Source organism: Siniperca chuatsi, linkage group LG22 (assembly GCF_020085105.1).
Source record: "Siniperca chuatsi isolate FFG_IHB_CAS linkage group LG22, ASM2008510v1, whole genome shotgun sequence".
Classification (NCBI taxonomy): domain Eukaryota; kingdom Metazoa; phylum Chordata; class Actinopteri; order Centrarchiformes; family Sinipercidae; genus Siniperca; species Siniperca chuatsi.
The window spans coordinates 23,581,431-23,598,011 of NC_058063.1; the positions used below are offsets into that span (position 1 = coordinate 23,581,431).

General features: G+C 40.1%; 2 protein-coding genes across 5 annotated transcripts in view; one reads left to right on the forward strand and one right to left on the reverse strand.

Moving 5' to 3' along the window:
- The window catches only part of LOC122870221 (Fc receptor-like protein 5), a 337,942-nt gene that overhangs the window by 86,456 nt on the left and 234,905 nt on the right, over positions 1-16,581 (forward strand). The window lies entirely within an intron of this gene.
- Positions 3,988-16,581, reverse strand: part of nfxl1 (nuclear transcription factor, X-box binding-like 1) — a 23,842-nt gene continuing 11,248 nt past the window's right edge. For all 4 annotated transcript variants that reach the window (XM_044183891.1, XM_044183888.1, XM_044183892.1 and 1 more), the window contains 12 exons: positions 16,044-16,134; positions 12,791-12,911; positions 12,484-12,640; positions 11,601-11,692; positions 9,815-9,836; positions 8,894-9,016; positions 8,283-8,437; positions 7,263-7,332; positions 5,363-5,467; positions 4,591-4,668; positions 4,443-4,496; positions 3,988-4,310 (listed from right to left, as the gene is read on the reverse strand). In XM_044183891.1, the coding sequence (XP_044039826.1) occupies positions 4,116-4,310; positions 4,443-4,496; positions 4,591-4,668; positions 5,363-5,467; positions 7,263-7,332; positions 8,283-8,437; positions 8,894-9,016; positions 9,815-9,836; positions 11,601-11,692; positions 12,484-12,640; positions 12,791-12,911; positions 16,044-16,134 (1,263 nt within the window). In that variant the 3' untranslated portion in view covers positions 3,988-4,115. The remainder of the gene's footprint in view (positions 4,311-4,442; positions 4,497-4,590; positions 4,669-5,362; positions 5,468-7,262; positions 7,333-8,282; positions 8,438-8,893; positions 9,017-9,814; positions 9,837-11,600; positions 11,693-12,483; positions 12,641-12,790; positions 12,912-16,043; positions 16,135-16,581) is intronic.

Sequence of the window (16,581 nt, forward strand, 5' to 3'; positions counted from 1 at the left end):
ACACACTCTTGTTAGTCGCACACTCTCTACACAACTTCAACTACAGTGTGTGTGTGTGCGCGCGCGTGTGTGTTGTAGCCTACCTCTATCTTTGCGAGGACCAATCAGACTTTACACCCTCAAAGTCAGGACATTTTGAATAGTGAGGACATTTTGTGCGCCCATGACTTCAAAGCAGTTTAAAGACACAAAGAATTAGAGAGCCGAAGTAAAACCTGCACTTCCAGGTAAGAAGTGCAGGTTAAGTAAGTAAATAAGTAAGAAAACTCCAACTGAGATTTGTAACAACTCTAATAACTAAAAATCCAGAGAACAGAGGCTTTGTCGACAGTATGCTGCATGTCTTGCTTCATATATTTAGTTAAGGATCGTAATATCGTTGTTTTTCAATACTTAAATATTTTTTAGTGGCCTTCAATGAACGTAATTTGACATAAACCGAAATTAGGATGTCCCAAGTTTTGTGGTGACTGATAAAACAAATCCAAGAAATAAACAAAAACAAACAAGTTTAAGTTTAACCAAGTATAAATTAAGTTAGAGGTTTCATATTTTTGGCCTAAGGACTGATGAGTTTTTGGTGCAGATAGCGCCACCATGTTGCCATTTATAAAATATTTAAAAAATCTTAACTCAAGGTCCAGTTACTAGCTTTTTTCTCCCAAGCTTTTTACTGCTTCTCACGGCCTTCGTCAGCAGATTGAGTTGACTCAGTCACTGATGAAGCGACAGACTCTCGAGGGTTAAGTAATTTCTGTTTAAATACCTTCGGTCAGCTCTGGAGGAACAGCGCCCTCTCTATGTTCACTGTTGTAAACACATCCAGCTCATTTCCTGTTACAGAACTGTGGAAAACACTGAGCATGTTCACTGCAATTTTATTAGTGTTTCTGAATCTATAATTAAATAAAAAACATGATAAACAACAAACCCTTATATTCAGCTGGGGGACAGTGACTGTAAAATCATTTTTATATATTTTATTTTTCAAATTTTTGGAAAAAGGCTAAAAAGAGAAACATTTACTTTACATCCAAACATCTCAAAAAAATTTTAACATTTCAAAACCAAATTAAAAGACTTATTTTCAATATCTGATAGACCTGAGGCGTCTTCACAACAAAAAATAACATGAGACATTTTTTCCCAATAAATGAACCAGAAAACTCTTAGTTTACATTTTCGTAACGATCAGTAAGGATCTTCCTTCACAGGTTTTGAGCCAAAAAGTTTCAAAGTTAATTTTCATTTTGCACATCAACAAATTTGAAAATGTAGAAAACATGAAAACGAATATTGAAAAAAATATTGAATATTGAAGAACATTGAAGGCAAATTACATGAGCAAAGATAATTTGAGTGACAGAAGCATCCAATCCTGTGAACACTTTAATTTATATTTACATCACTAATTGTGTCTGTAAATTAAACCATTTGAGCAAAATATTCTGTTTTCAGAGTTTTTTGGACTTTTCTTCCCGACTGTGTGGAAACCAAAGTGAAACAAGGAGATTATTTCAAACTAAAAGTGACGCGTTGATTTGCACTTGAGTCACATTTTAAGTTCTTGTCCAGTTTTGCTGATAATCTGTGTTGTACTGATTAGTTATGAATGTATTTAGCAAATTTTAGAGGCTGTGAACATTTAAGTTTCTGACTTCACATTATGCACATATGAATACCAGAAAAAAGGAACCTGTATGGAGGAAAACAGAAAACTTAAGTTCCTGGTGAGTTTTAAGATCTGAGCCTGAGCTAAACACACACACACTGTCAGTGTATATGTTGTTAACTTGCTACAGCTACTGTGTATAACAGGGGTTTTCAAAATATGACTCTGGGCCTTTTTTGTCTGTATGTACACAACACAAAAATCTGTTTATGAACTATGTGCAACATTAAAAAATTATATTATTCTTATTATTCTTTGCCTTCTATTTGGAGGATAATCATGTATGTTTTGGAACTACAGTTCCCATTATGCTTTGGGGAATGTAAACAGGAAGTATAATGTTGCCATGGATTCAGTGAGTTATGCTGCAGGCTACAACTTAAGCCCTACAGTTTTAGTCTATATTTGTTTACATTTTGACAAATTGGCACCATTAAAAGTATGCTGATTTAGCTATTAGCAGTTCCTGCTTGCAGTGGACCCATGGATGTACAGACAGCTATCAATGGATTACTTTGATACTGAAGAAAATTTAAAAAACATGATGATTCTCAAGCAAGTTCTGCAGTTTTAAGGAGCGTCTTTTTCCTCTTTTATTCACTATGGACATGTAGATAATGATGTCCTCGGGAAGTGTAAATCACACTGAATCTAAGAATATGTGTATTATATAAGTTATGACTCTGAGAAGGAGTGTGACTTATGACGAAAATGTTGGCAAACAGGCGCTAAGTATTTTTAAATACCTTATTTGCCGGAGCTATCACAGCCACTGCTGCAGCTGAAACTATTGACCATGTTGGTGAGCGGCCAAATCAGCAGCCAAACTACAATAACTAACTTCATGTTGTTTTTACAACACCTGCATGCACCTGTCCCTTTCACCCAACACAGTATCTTTACCTCAAAATTCACTTTGTGTCAAGTCTGAACACACCTTAATACAGATTTGTATTGAGTCAAACTGCAACATATCAGACTTGAGCAGATCCAGTTGAAATAAGGCAAACATCAGGTTAAAGGTCAAACCAATACTTTACTGAGGACCTGGCGTAGAGCGGATTTACACTCTTGAAGCCTGATTGTTCTTTGTTGGTCAAACATTAGAAAAACTCTCTCCTCATCCTGAAATAATCACTCTTACTTCTACATTTGGAAATTAAACTCATATTTTAGAGTTTCCCACAGTCCCTCTGTTACCCCATACAGGGAAAACAAAAAACATAATAGATTTTTTTATTTTGTAAAAAGTTGTTTAACGTTTATTGTATCTGCTGCAAGTCTCCACACAATAATTTAGATTTTACTCCTTTACTTTTTCCATTAACATGTAGCTGGTGAGCTAGTGCGATACTTCAGATTCACTCTGCACTTTTAAGAAAATAAACATTTCTGAAGAAAGAAACACAAACACAACTGCCTTTTACTTCTGATATGAGAGTGTACTTTATTCCAGAATTAAAATTTGGGTGAGTTTAACTTTTACTTAAATTTTTGTCCTGTAATTTATCTTCTCTTTTCCTTTTTGATCAAATAATACATTTCTCTGTCCGTCCATTTTCCAGGTCACGGGGGTCTGGAGCCAATCCCAGGTAGTCAAACACACAAACAAATATAAACTTGAACAACATTTACACTGCCTTTTGTAAACTGTGATTAACGTAAAATTACTGACGATATCTCAGAGGCGTTTTTATTCACTTCACTGCTGTCAGTTTGTAATGATACGGATACACAGGTGAAGCATTAAAAAGTTGTGTTCATACTAGAGCTGCAACGATTGGTCGATTAGTTCATCAACAGAAAATGCCAAAAGTGATGGTTCCAGCTTCTCAAATGTGAGAATTCACTATTTTCTTTGTTTTAACATTATAATAAAATGAATATCTTTTGGTTTTGGACTGTTGGTCGTACAAGATAAGACATTTGGTGTTGTCACCTTGAGCTCTAGGGAATTGTGATGAACAATCGAATTGAGAAAATAATTGACAGAATAAATCGATTATGAAAATAATCAGCTCTAGTTTAGAAATTTAACACTAATGATTTTTAGAAGTTTGGATTATTTTGTTGAATAATTAAAAAAATGTTTTAGTAGAAAGTGTTTAAAGTGTTGTGTTTTGGCATTTCTATGGAAACTCAGGTGTCACGTTGTTGAAAACTTTTATATTATTCTCAACCTTCACCTTCAACTAAACTAAAACTGCTACTATGAAAAGAAAAACAATTCAGTACAGGGACTAATATCAATTTACAGAATCAGAAAGAGCAGAATAAATCTGAAACTAAAAGGGTAAAACTAATTAAAACAAAAACCCAGAGAACAGTCTGTTTTATTTCATTCTGTCTTATTTCAGACGTGAAGACAGTAAAAATAGAAACACAGCTGACGCACATTTCTTCACATCTTCACGTTTATGTTAACGTGTGTTAATGTATCGGTTCAGGGCGTGGTCAGGAGGTAGTAGGCGGCGGCGGACAGCAGAGCTCCACCCAGCGGGACGAGGACAAAGGCTGCACACCTCCTCCACCATCTCCCCACCCTCCCCACCTCATCGTCCACCTCCTCCCTCCTTCCCCGCTTCTTGCTCCTCCGACCTCCTCGCTGCTGACGCTTCTCGAACGCCTCCACCTCCTCCTGAACACAGAGAAGGTAAAACATCCAGTTACTGTTAATAAGTACTAAAATCTTATTTATTACGATTTAAAGACCGATTAATTACTTTTGTTAGTTATGTTACTAAGAGCAGTTTAAGTACAGTTGACTGACCTGAAGTTTCTTCTGCTCCTCCACCTGAGATGCCCGTTGCTCCGCCTCCTTCAGCTGAACACACACACACACACACACACACACAGAGCAGTTAGTGTGTATCCAGGTGTGACTCACTCGGTGACTGTACAGGTGTTTGTTTGTGTACCTGGCTGACTTTCCTCTGCTGGTCTCTGCAGGCGTCGTCACACTGAACATACTGATCCGACAGAGCGCACGGGAACTCCTACACACGCACACACATCAATAAATAAACAATTTAAAAATAAAACAACTTACTTATGTTTATGAAAGACCACTGAACAAAGAATGAATGCTTTCTACAGTTCTGATCTTGAATTTGAACCCTCCTTCAAAACATAGCAGCTGTGTGCATTAAAAAGGGTGGAAGTATCTCAGTTAAACTAAACTACATGCACCTTAGCAAGGCTGTTCAAAATCCGTATATTCACAGACATTTTGATATACACTCAGTGGCCACTTTATTAGTTACAATCTAATGCAATCCAATATAACATCGATCTTTACGAGGCTCATAATGTTACATTTTTGTTGACATTGTCAGGAATGTGTAAATTAAATTCTAGGTGGTGTTGTACTGGACTGCATTATGTTGAGAGGTGTTTCTAACATGAGGTGGTCAGAGTATTAGAAATGCCTCCGAGTATAATTCAACACCATCACTAACTACGACCTCAGTGCTAAAACATGATTTAATTAACTCCTCTATGACTGTCAACAAAAACTGAACACTACGGGCTTCATAACAGGACACAAGTATAAGCAGCTGTTTGTGGCAGCTGGACAAACTGAATTTCCTCCTCACACTGTTTCTTTTTGTATTTTGCAATTCTGTTGATTCCTGGTTTCATCACCAGAGTGTGTGTGTGTGTGTGTGTGTGTGTGTGTGTTAAATGTACCTTCTTGATCCTCTTGCAGGGACATCGGAGCTTCACCTTCTGCTGACATTTCTCCTCACACACTCCTGGATGACACACCTGCTTACAGCGATGACCACAGCTCAGCTACACACACGCACACACACACACACACACACACACACACACACACACACAGCATAAACACACAGCATAAACACACAGCATAAACACACTTCCATCACACTCTGGTTCTCTCAGTGAGGCAGAAACATTTTCCAGGGAACGATCAGACGGGAACAAAGAGTCTCTGCTTTCTCCAAAGGAAACATGAAGCAACCTGTTGCATCAGTGAAAACAAATCTTCTCTCTCTTTGATCAGCGAGTCTTTTCTAAAGACTAAAGCTCAGAAGCATCAGTCTGCATCCAGAAGCAGTTTGATCACAACTTAATATCCAGCTCTCTACATCACACAGATATGTCGATAGAAACAAAATGCACTATTACTAAAATATAAAAATAATAAAAGCACAAGCAGTTTTTCTCAGATTTTTCTCTGTAATTTTGGAAATGTCCATTTCCCCTCTTATGTTTAATATGTTTAGTTAGAACTTGTTTTTAATCACTGTTAAACAGTTTCAAAAGCTGCGGTGGATACTAAGGTCATTTTTAACCACATGCAGCGACATTAGTGACATGAACAGACACTTTGTTGGACTCTTTAGGTCTGTTATGGAGCTCAGCTATACGTCATGTGATAAAACTCGTGTCTCTCTGAAAGGTGGTTAACAAAAACTTAATTTCAGCACCAGGAGCTGTACAGAGTCGGAGCTGTCCAGAAGCCTGGTGCTGACTGCGGACCTGGATCTATACGTCTCTGTCCACAGGGAAGCTATAGATTATTAGATGGTAAATTGCATCTGCATCGCACACTGTCTGCAGTACGTTGATGGAAACTGTTGGAACGGTTCTGATGTTTATTGACAAGCTGGAAAATGGAAAAAAAACATCTTGATTTTTCACCTTTATTTTTTTTAAATATCAAAGATGGTATAGATCCTTTATTTTCCAAACATCTCGATTCTTCAGCTGAACTGGGGAAATCAATTTTAGCAGCTGAACTGAATTTATCAAGAAATCAGTCTGGGCTCTGTGTGTGTGTGTGTGTGTGTGTGTGTGTGTGTGTGTGTGTGTATAAACATACCAGTGCTGCAGTCAGTGCATATGTTTGTTATTCCAACTGTGTGTGTGTGTGTGTGTGCTGAGCTTAAGTTACTGCAGACTATGAAAACAGTCTTCTGACAGAGACACACACACACACACACTCCTCAAACAAACATTTGACTGTGTGTGTGTGTGTGTGTGTGTGTGTGTGTGTCAGTGCCAGTAAGTGACAGAATGAAAAAGCTAAATCATTTCCAGGTGAAAGTAAAACACACTCAGAGAGAGAGAGACTGTGTGTGTGTGTGTGTGTGTGTGTGTGTGTGTGTGTGTGTGTGTGTGTGTGTGTGTGTGTGTGTGTGTGTGTGTCGTCTGGCGCCACAGAGCTAAATTGATTATTGCAGAGAGAGAGAAAGCGAATGGATGGTATTGTGTGACTCCTCCAATGACACTGATAATTTTTGATTATTGATCGGGAAGGAAGAAACACAGAAGGAGTAAAGAAAGGACAGAATGAAGGAAAACAGGGAAAAAAGGTCGAGAGCTGTAGAGAGAAAGGAAGGAAAGACAAGAGGGAACAGTGTGACTTCCAGCACTAAAAGTGGAGAACTTTTTCTGCATGATGACACACACACACACACACACACACACACACACACACAGACTAATGGGAGGCAGGTGACTCCACTTCCAAAGTCTGATAAACAAGTCCCATGATGCTATAGGGCCCAACCCGAGGTCTCCATAGATGGACGTTAGTTTTGTTTGTGTGTGTGTTCACCTCTTTAGGACACTGGTTGTTGCAGGAGCCCAACTCCACCTTCATCTGTTCATCAGCTGATGTCAACTTCCTGCAGGGACAAAAAAATCTATCATCACCTGTTAAGCTGATATGTTGAACTTGTTAGCAAACAGTATTTCCACATCCAGCAGCTGGAGCAACATGATTATTCATGGAGGCGTGTCAGAGTCTCCTGATGGACGTCAGTTCAGTCTTCTCTCTGTCAGCTCTGAGTTTGGTCTCCAGCAGCTGCTGAGGGAAACATCTGGCTCTTTAGCTGCTAGATGCTCCGCTACGTTCAGCAGCTGCTGAGGGAAACATCTGGCTCTTTAGCTGCTAGATGCTCCGCTACGTTCAGCAGCTGCTGTCTGACTGCGTCTGGCTGCTGTCTGCTGCTGAGCAGGTAGCGTTCAGCGGCTTTTTACAGCTTTTTCTCTGAAAATGACACTATGAGAGCGGCGAGAGTGAACCAGAACAGTAAAGTTGTGGCCGGACAGATAAACAACAAGCTGAAAGTCAATATAAAGCTCCGTAAAGCCGAGAGGAGCTGCAGATTCAGCTGATAATTCACTACCAGAGACACCCAAAACATTGTTACATTGTCATTTCATACATTGTTACTGAAAAATATACACTCTAACCACTTTAAAGAGCAACTTAACACCCTGTTTTAGCTTGAACACGCCCCCTTTACGAATTCAAAAAATGTCTCCCGAGTTCCTCCATCTCTCCTGCCGTCTAAACCGAAGCGTTTCAGGCGTTTTAATGCCTGGATATAACATCTGATGGTCACCCAGAATGCATAGAACCATATGTAACTCTAGTTTTCATGTATACCTGCCGATAACAGCTCGCATTTCACTTGCACGACCCAAAATGTTTTTCTTAGTTACTCTTTAATCAATACTGTCTAATTAATCTTTGGACTAATAACATCTCAGTACAAACGACGAGGAGATAAAAGGCAACGACAACAATCATGTAATGCAAATAAAGCATTTAAAATGTGTGTGTACTGACGTGCACTCCACGTAGAGCATGCTGATCTTGCAGTGGCAGCGCTGGCGGATCATCTGGCTGCAGGGGGGGCAGTTGCCGGGGTGACAGGGGCGGGGACAGGTGTGGGGGCAGCCAGGGGGACGGGGCTTAGAGCAGCCGTCCTCACACACCTCACACTGCAGAGAAAGAGTGATTGATTGATTTGATTGGGCTGATCGGTGATTTTGTTGATTTCCAAGTTGTTGCCAACACCGAACACTGTGTGGACGCACTTTACTGCAGGGCAATTCATCGAGTCCAAGGTGACGTCAGGTGACAGTCGAAAACCAAAGATATTCAGTTTACAGTAATGTTAAGACAAAGAAAAGAAGTAATTCTCACCTTTGAGAAGCTGGAACCATCAACTGTTTAGCAATTTTGCTTTAAAAATGACGATCAATCAATTATTAAAATAGTTGCCAATTCATTTTCTGTTGGTCGACTAATTAATTAATTGACACACAGTATTAGTGGTTATGAGCATTAAAAAGTATACATACATTTACAGATTTTATTAAACTACACTGCGTCACTATTATGAATCATCTCATAACGACTTTCGGCATTAATTAACATCCGACTGATGGCCTCACCTGTTTGCTCTTGGTAACCAGGTGACACTCCCTGCTGCAGTTGTGGTTTCCGCAGGTCAAAGGTCGTCCGCAAGGTCGTTGACAGGAGAATCGCCCCTGGCGATGACACGGCACGGGGCTGACCTGATCGACACACAGTGTTTTCCCACCAAATCAGCTCTGGTTCTTGAAACAGTTCCATTCAGGATTCTTGGTGCTATCTAGGGTCGGGTCTAGCCCGGGTCCACCAGTTTTGAGTGGAACCATTGTAATCAAGGATGCGTCAACAGAGGGCACCGCACAATGCACAACAAGCTGTAGAATAGGACACGCCCACTTCAGTTCACAAGGAAAACCTGCTGTTTTTTGGTTCCAGCTGGGAACCAATTTATTTTTGGTCGCAATGCTCCTAAATTATAGGTGCGCAAACCAGAACAGAGCCGGTTCCATGTTGGTGGAAAAGGCCTAAGAGAGTACAGTACAGACATCTTTAAAACCACAAGTATTTTTTGACCTCGTTTGAAGGTGAATGTGTGTGTGTGTGTATACGAGTGTGTTGAATACCAAGCAACTAAATGGGATGAAATTCAGGAGGGAATTATATGGGAGAGAGACAGAGAAGGACAAACTAGACGAATAGAGAGAGAGAGAAGGAGTGAATGAGGAGGAGGTCAGAAGGACAAACTAATAATGGACAACATTTGGAACGAGAGAACAAGACGGAAAAGAAAACACCAAGGAGAGGAGGGAACGGTCTACAGATAAAAAGGGAGTGGAGGGAGGAAGTGATGAATTCACAAACAAAGAGATACGTGACAGAATTCGTGTAACTGGTGATGACGAGGGATGAACTGGTTAAAGTGGGTTTATAAAAGGAGACAAACATGAATCCATTAAAAAAAGGAAGGTGAAGTGAAGGTTAAACAGATGACAGGTTCTTACCTCATGTTCTCCAAAACAGGCCCTGAAAGACAAACACAGAAAGATTCACTTTTATTTATTCCATTCACCTGTTTCATTTATTTAAATCACATTAATTCATTTTAAACACCATCACTTTGTTGACTGCGACTGTGAGGACCTAACATTCACTTCCAGTCATTTCATTTCTTCCATTTATTTCCATTCATTCCATTAACTCAAAAACATCGCATTCTCTTAATTTCAATTCGTCCCATCCATTTCAGCTCCATTTACCTCCATTTATAATTCACATCATTTAGCTCCATTCACTTAGATGAATGTAAGTGAATGGGAGGCTTCAGTCATTAAAGTGATTATTCTAACTAATTTCTTACTTTGATTTTTCCCATCCACTTGACTTCCATTCATTCCATTCACTTCAAGTTAATTTACTTTCATTCACTTCATTTCCATTTAACTCCATTTATGTCACTTCATCTCAGATTTGAATAAGCTTTATTGGCATTAATGTTAAAGTCATATTATTGCCAAAGTTAAGTTACATATTGTTGAATAAATATGTTTTACACAAGAAAACTAAATTCATTTTCTCATTCACTTAACTTCTTTCTTAGAATATTTACCATCATCATAATCAACATGAGTGAAACCATAATGACCTTCCATTCATCCAGTTCACTTCTGTAATTTCCATTCACTTCCATTCACTGACTCACGCTCACGTCATTCCATTTGAATATAATGTAACCTGTAAAATATTGTTTGCAAACATTTGTATGAATTCACATTAATACCTGGAACTGAACACACACACACACACACACACACACACACACACAGATGGTTGGCGTTGGCTCACTGCGTCACAGAGCTGCAGGCAGCTGGCAAACACAACTGTTATCCGCACACAAACGCACACAGCAGGCAGTTGTTTTTTAATCTCAGGTCTAATGACCCATAACAGGACCAAAGCACCTCGGAATTTGTGTTTGTGTGTGTATTTGAGTGCGATTTGTGTGTCTGCGCAGTGTGTGTGGTGTGTGTGTAGTAGGGGTTTATGTGTGGGGTGTCTGGGCACCACATGGTGAAAACAAAGAACAATCATTTTAATTTTTCAACAAGCCAACTCACTGTGAGACCCGACCTCCTCGGTTTAGTTTCATTTTATTCTCTTCACCTGTGTGTCCTGCAGCCGTATCAGCAGACTGTTCATAGCGCTACATCATGTTTTCCATATTAATATACTACATTTTGAACCTCTAATTAAACATTACTTAATCGAAAGTACCGTAAATTCTTAAAATATTGAATGGGACAGAACCAGGTCTTTATTTTTAATGCCCCGTTTCCCAAACTCAGTCATGTCATACTCATTACTCTGCTGCTCTAATACAGTTTTCACTCACTAGTTAATTCTAGTCAGATCTACTTTAGTGTTTTTTTTTAACAGTCTATGTTGATCTTTCGCATATGAAACTCAACACTTCCTGCATAATTTTCTTCTAGCCTTCTGTTTATTGGCAGGCTTTTAATGTGAAAAATACTGCAGGAAATAATGCATTTCTTCTACAGTCGCTTAACACCAACTGGAAAAAACAACAAAGTGACTGGAATCAATGAATGATAACAGTATTATTGTTATGTGAAATTATCATGCGAGTCATTGTATGATCTATGTTTCTCACCTGGTCTTTATTTGTTGGTGCTATTTTTTTGAGACCATTATTTGAAAACAGGCTTTGTTCTATTCTAATAATATATATATATATGTGTGTGTGTGTGTGTGTGTGTGTGTTTGACCTACGTTGGTATCGGGACTTGACATGGCGGACATGGCAGAGCTTTCTTTACAAACGCTGGTTCAGACGGCTGCTCCCACGGACCGGCTAACTGCACCTATAAACACACATATATCAAGAAAACTTGTCATGTGCAGACTAAGAAAAACATTCAGAGGTTTTCCAAACATCATTTATTCTGTTCTGATAGAAAACAGGAAACGTCCCTTTATATGAAAGAGATAAGATGCCAGACATCCAGTTAGTTAGTTAGTTACACATAAATATATTATTGATGCATTAATGTGTTCATCACTTTAATGTTGCAGCTGGTAAAGGTGGAGCTCATTTTAACTACTTTATATACTGCTGGGATGCTTGTGAAGTATTTGGTTGTTTCATCTTAAATTATGATGTATTATTATGGATTATTTGTTGATTGTAGTTTATATATTATTAATCTATATCTGCAAAGTAACTGAAGTTATCAAATAAATGTAAAAAAGTACAATACACTGTAGTGGAGTAGAAGTAGGAACTAGAGTCAGATAAGATGATCAATATCACTCTCATAACTCCACCTAAACCACAGCTTGTTATTTTACACTTCAGTTAATGTACACATGAAACACACCAGATATAATGTGTTAATCAGTGAGCTTCAGAGCTGCTGGCAGGTGGATTTTGTTACAAAAAAAATAAATAAAATAAAATCTTTGGACAAAGCCAAACTAGCTGCTTCCCCCGTTTCATGTATTTATGCTAAGCTAAGCTAACCAGCTGCTGGCTGTAGCTTCATATTTAGTGTACAGGCAGAGTGGTGTGAATCTGAATGTCTGACTCTCAAAGAGAAAGAGAAGAAGATTATTTCACTAAATGTCGAACTGTTCCTTTAAGCTAGCAGCTTACCTGTTGGGACTTGACGAGCACCAGGTCGTGGCAGGGTTGGGGGCAGGTGTGGCTGCAGCCGGGCAGCGCCAGCAGGCAGGGCTGTCTGCAGGGGGGGCAGGGCCCGGGGTGGCACCGGTGGGTCTCTCTGGTCGGATGGTGGCAGGATGGAGGACACCTGGTGGAGACAACAGAGTAGCTGTTAATGAAAGTTAGTGCTCAGAGGGAATCAGACAGGTGCTGGTCCTGTGTGTGTGTGTGTGTGTGTGTGTGTGTGTGTGTGTGTGTGTGTGTGTGTGTGTGTGTGTGTGTGTGTGTGTGTGTTTACCTGCAGGTCTCTTTGCAGCGAGGTGGTTTGGTGCTCCGTTCTCGCCCACAAGGGACCGCCAAGATGGTGGAGCCACATGTACATCTGACCTCCACCGACTCCGGACAGGGATAACAACTACCTGAAGGACACGTGAGACACTTGTATTTGTGTGTTTTATTTATTTCCAGTACTAATATTAAAACGGTAGTCAGGTGCCTGTAGGAACATTGCTTGCTTATGAGATCCCTTCCTAATGACTTTTCAATGGAAGTGGATGACAAAATCTACAGTCCTCACTTTAGCAGTTCGAGTTGGACACATCAAGTGTGTTTTTAGTATAATATTCCCTCTTTGCGTCTCCCTGCAGTGGAGGCATCGTAACAGAAAGAGAATTCTGTACTAAAATCACCAACTTTGGAAGATAGAGTCTTTTGTCTATCAGCCTGATAGCAGCCCGACCCGACAGACGTGACAACAGGCCGCCGTTACGACAAATTCCACGACGTGCTCTGTGACATTGACCAATAGGAGCACAGAGCGCTCTTCAACTGTAAATATGGTGAAGCGAAAGAGGAATGATGATGTCGGGTGGAACTGTGAAACAGAGAGGTCGTCTTTTCTGAACACAACCCAGAATCACACGCACCGCTTCAGACGTGGGAGGCGGTCCCGAGCATCTCCTTCCCGATGACATCACGCAGGTCGTGAGAGACGGCAAGCTATGATTGGTCGGGGACTTTCCTCATCACTTACATTTAAAGCTCATTATGAAGGCATCTCTTAATGTCCAGTATGAACAGGACAAACAATTACAGCAAGAAATGTGTCAGTGTTCACCTGACTATTGTTTTAAGATTGTTTCATATCTTTATTCTCCGTAAGTCTTATTACATATTCTTCTTCATCTTATCATTTGTGTCCAGTGGTAACACACACACACACACACCACAAAACTAAGTTGTTTTATTTGTTTTTCTTTCTGTTGAAAAGATGTGTTAAATGTTAAATCTGTAATCTAAATGTCTCTGTTACTCCAAGGTAATGTCAGTGTTCATGCAGTGCTTTGACAACAGCGTATCTGAACAAGAGTCTGTCTGTATTTTGTCAGTTGACACTCTATGAAGACTCCCATCAACATAACACACCAAGTGTTTACCAGCAGATAGCACTGAGTGTGTGTGCTAGACCCGTCTGTCACAGCTCGTTCAGATTAAACCTACACTATGTGAAATAAGCAGGGTTAAGTTCCAGTTGTCACTAATTACTGTTCATTGCCTCAGAAACATGGCCCGGGGACAAATCCAGCATTTTGGATCTGTAGTGCATTTGTAGTTAGAAAATATCTGGTTCTTTGATGAGAAGCCTTTGGTGTTAAAAACTGAAGGAGAGGAGTCAACTACGACTCCCAAGGTGCATTTTACTGATAAACATCCAATCACAGTGCTTCAAATATTGCAATACGACACTCTGTAGAAACCTGATGAAACCGTCAGCTGTTTAAATCAGGTCACTTTCTGATTCTGGATCAGTTTGGGATCAGTTCAGATGAGAATCAGTATTGTAGTTTTCAGAGCGTCCAAAAACTGATTTCTCATAAACTGAAATAATTCTACCTGATGGTCAGAACAGGAATTTATAAACTGGTTTAATTATCCGGGAGACTCGTGTTTCTGTTTTGAGGAATACTAAAGAAATCATTAAAAGTCTTGATGTGATTTATGGATTAGTTAATCGTTAATAAACACTGTATAAAGTTTATTCTGATCAGCGCTGAACTAAACGCCAAAGTTTACTTCAGCAGGTTCACATAAACACGCACACACACGCACACACACGCACAGCGGCCTCAGTGTCAGCTGTTATCTGCGTGGTGATGTGTTGGCGGCGGTGAGACCTTCTATCTGTTCCCCCCCGAAAGGTCAGAGCAACCAATCAGCACGCAGACGCACAAATAAATTCACTTCAATCTATTCAGCCAATCACGAGACAGACGGACCGACGCATAAATGATCCTTTATCGTCTAATCAGGGAACAATAGAGGCAGGAAGCTATATGTTATTCTGAAAACAAAACACACACACGGCTTTACTAAAAGGGATTAATGATGTTCGGCAGGAAGCAGGGGTCAACATTTTCCCAAACACACACAACTGTGTGTGTGTGTTTTCAGCGCTATCAACTGGAACAAATGTCAACGCGTGCGCGCACACACACACACACACACACACACACACACACACACACACACACACACACACACACACACACACACACACACACACACACACACACACACACAGGAGGTGTTATGGGTCAGAATTTTCCTGAATTTGACCTTTGACCTTCCACCAGCTGAGACTCCCTCAACAAATCACAACATATCTGACAGACAATAATGTGATGTGATGTCCTCTGTGTGTGTGTGTGTGTGTGTGTGTGTGTGTTTAATCATCTTCTACAAACCCAGGCTGGATCAAACTTGTAATATTAAAAATAAAGTTCAGGGTTTCCTGCAGCGTTTTATAACAGAGGCAGCCAGCCTCGCCTGCTCATGGAGGTGATTACGCTACTTTAATTAACGCCTGATTGGCGCTATTTGCGTTGGAAATCGCACTCTTTCTCTGATTCATAACTCAGATCTGAACACACAGACATGAAACACATATTTTTAGATTCAGTGTGACTTATCCTTCCCGAGGATATCATCATGTCTGATGTCCACCATGACTAAACGTCCATAAATCCCCTCAGAAATCAGAGAAAAAAGCTGCAGAACTTGCCTGGGAATCAGCATGTTTTTAAGTTTTCTTCAGTATCAAAGTCATCCCGTGACAGTTGTCTGTGCATCCACGGGTCCACTGCAGACAGGAGCTGCTAACAGCTAATTCAGCTACTTTAATGAAGCCACTCCCTTGGACTCTGGGAAAATGTGACGGGCATTTTTCACTAATTTCTGATGTCTTACAGACTAAATGATTCATCGATAATGAAAACGATGGGTTAGTTGCAGCCCTAGTCCAATCTCAACATTCCCATTGTAGACGGACAGATAGAAACATACTAGCTGAGCAACATTCAGGCTACAAACTGATCATAGAGCGACACACAGGAGCTGCTAGTTCCATTCACATCTGCAACTAATACACCACCTTTTAGTAGTTTCAAGAATAAAACACTCTCTTATATTTGGACCAATACAGTTTGCTTCAGTGTGTGTGTGTGTGTGTGTGTGTGTGTGTGTGTGTGTGTGTGTGTGTGTGTGTGTGTTACCTTGGTGACAGCCAGAGGGACACTTGTGGTTGCGACACCCCAGAGTTCGACCACAGCTCTGGTCACATGGAGGGCAGTTACCAGGGCAACACTGAGGCACAAGGCATCATGGGAAACAGAGTTTAAATAGGAGAATAAACAGTTGAAAGATTCCAGCGTTGACTAAAGATTTAGATATTTTCTGTTCATTGTACAGAGCATCGGCTTCTCTCCTGACTGCAGATTCTCCTCCACAGTGAAGGACTGAGCTAAAAACCTCAGAAGTGACATTAAAATGACGAAGCAGATGCTTTGAATCCATATAGATGAAAATAAATATTCTTATCAGCTCAGTGCGTTTGATAACAAACGGAGAGTTAAAGCTCCTCCTGTCACATCACAGACAAACCGTCAGTCAACCTTTAACTATCAGATTATACACAGATTAGATACCATCACTCTGACATTTACACCACGGGGAAACACACAAACATCCATCCCACAGGGCGGCAGAACAACGTTCAGAGAAACAGGATGTCACAGTCTCGTTTTTCTGATC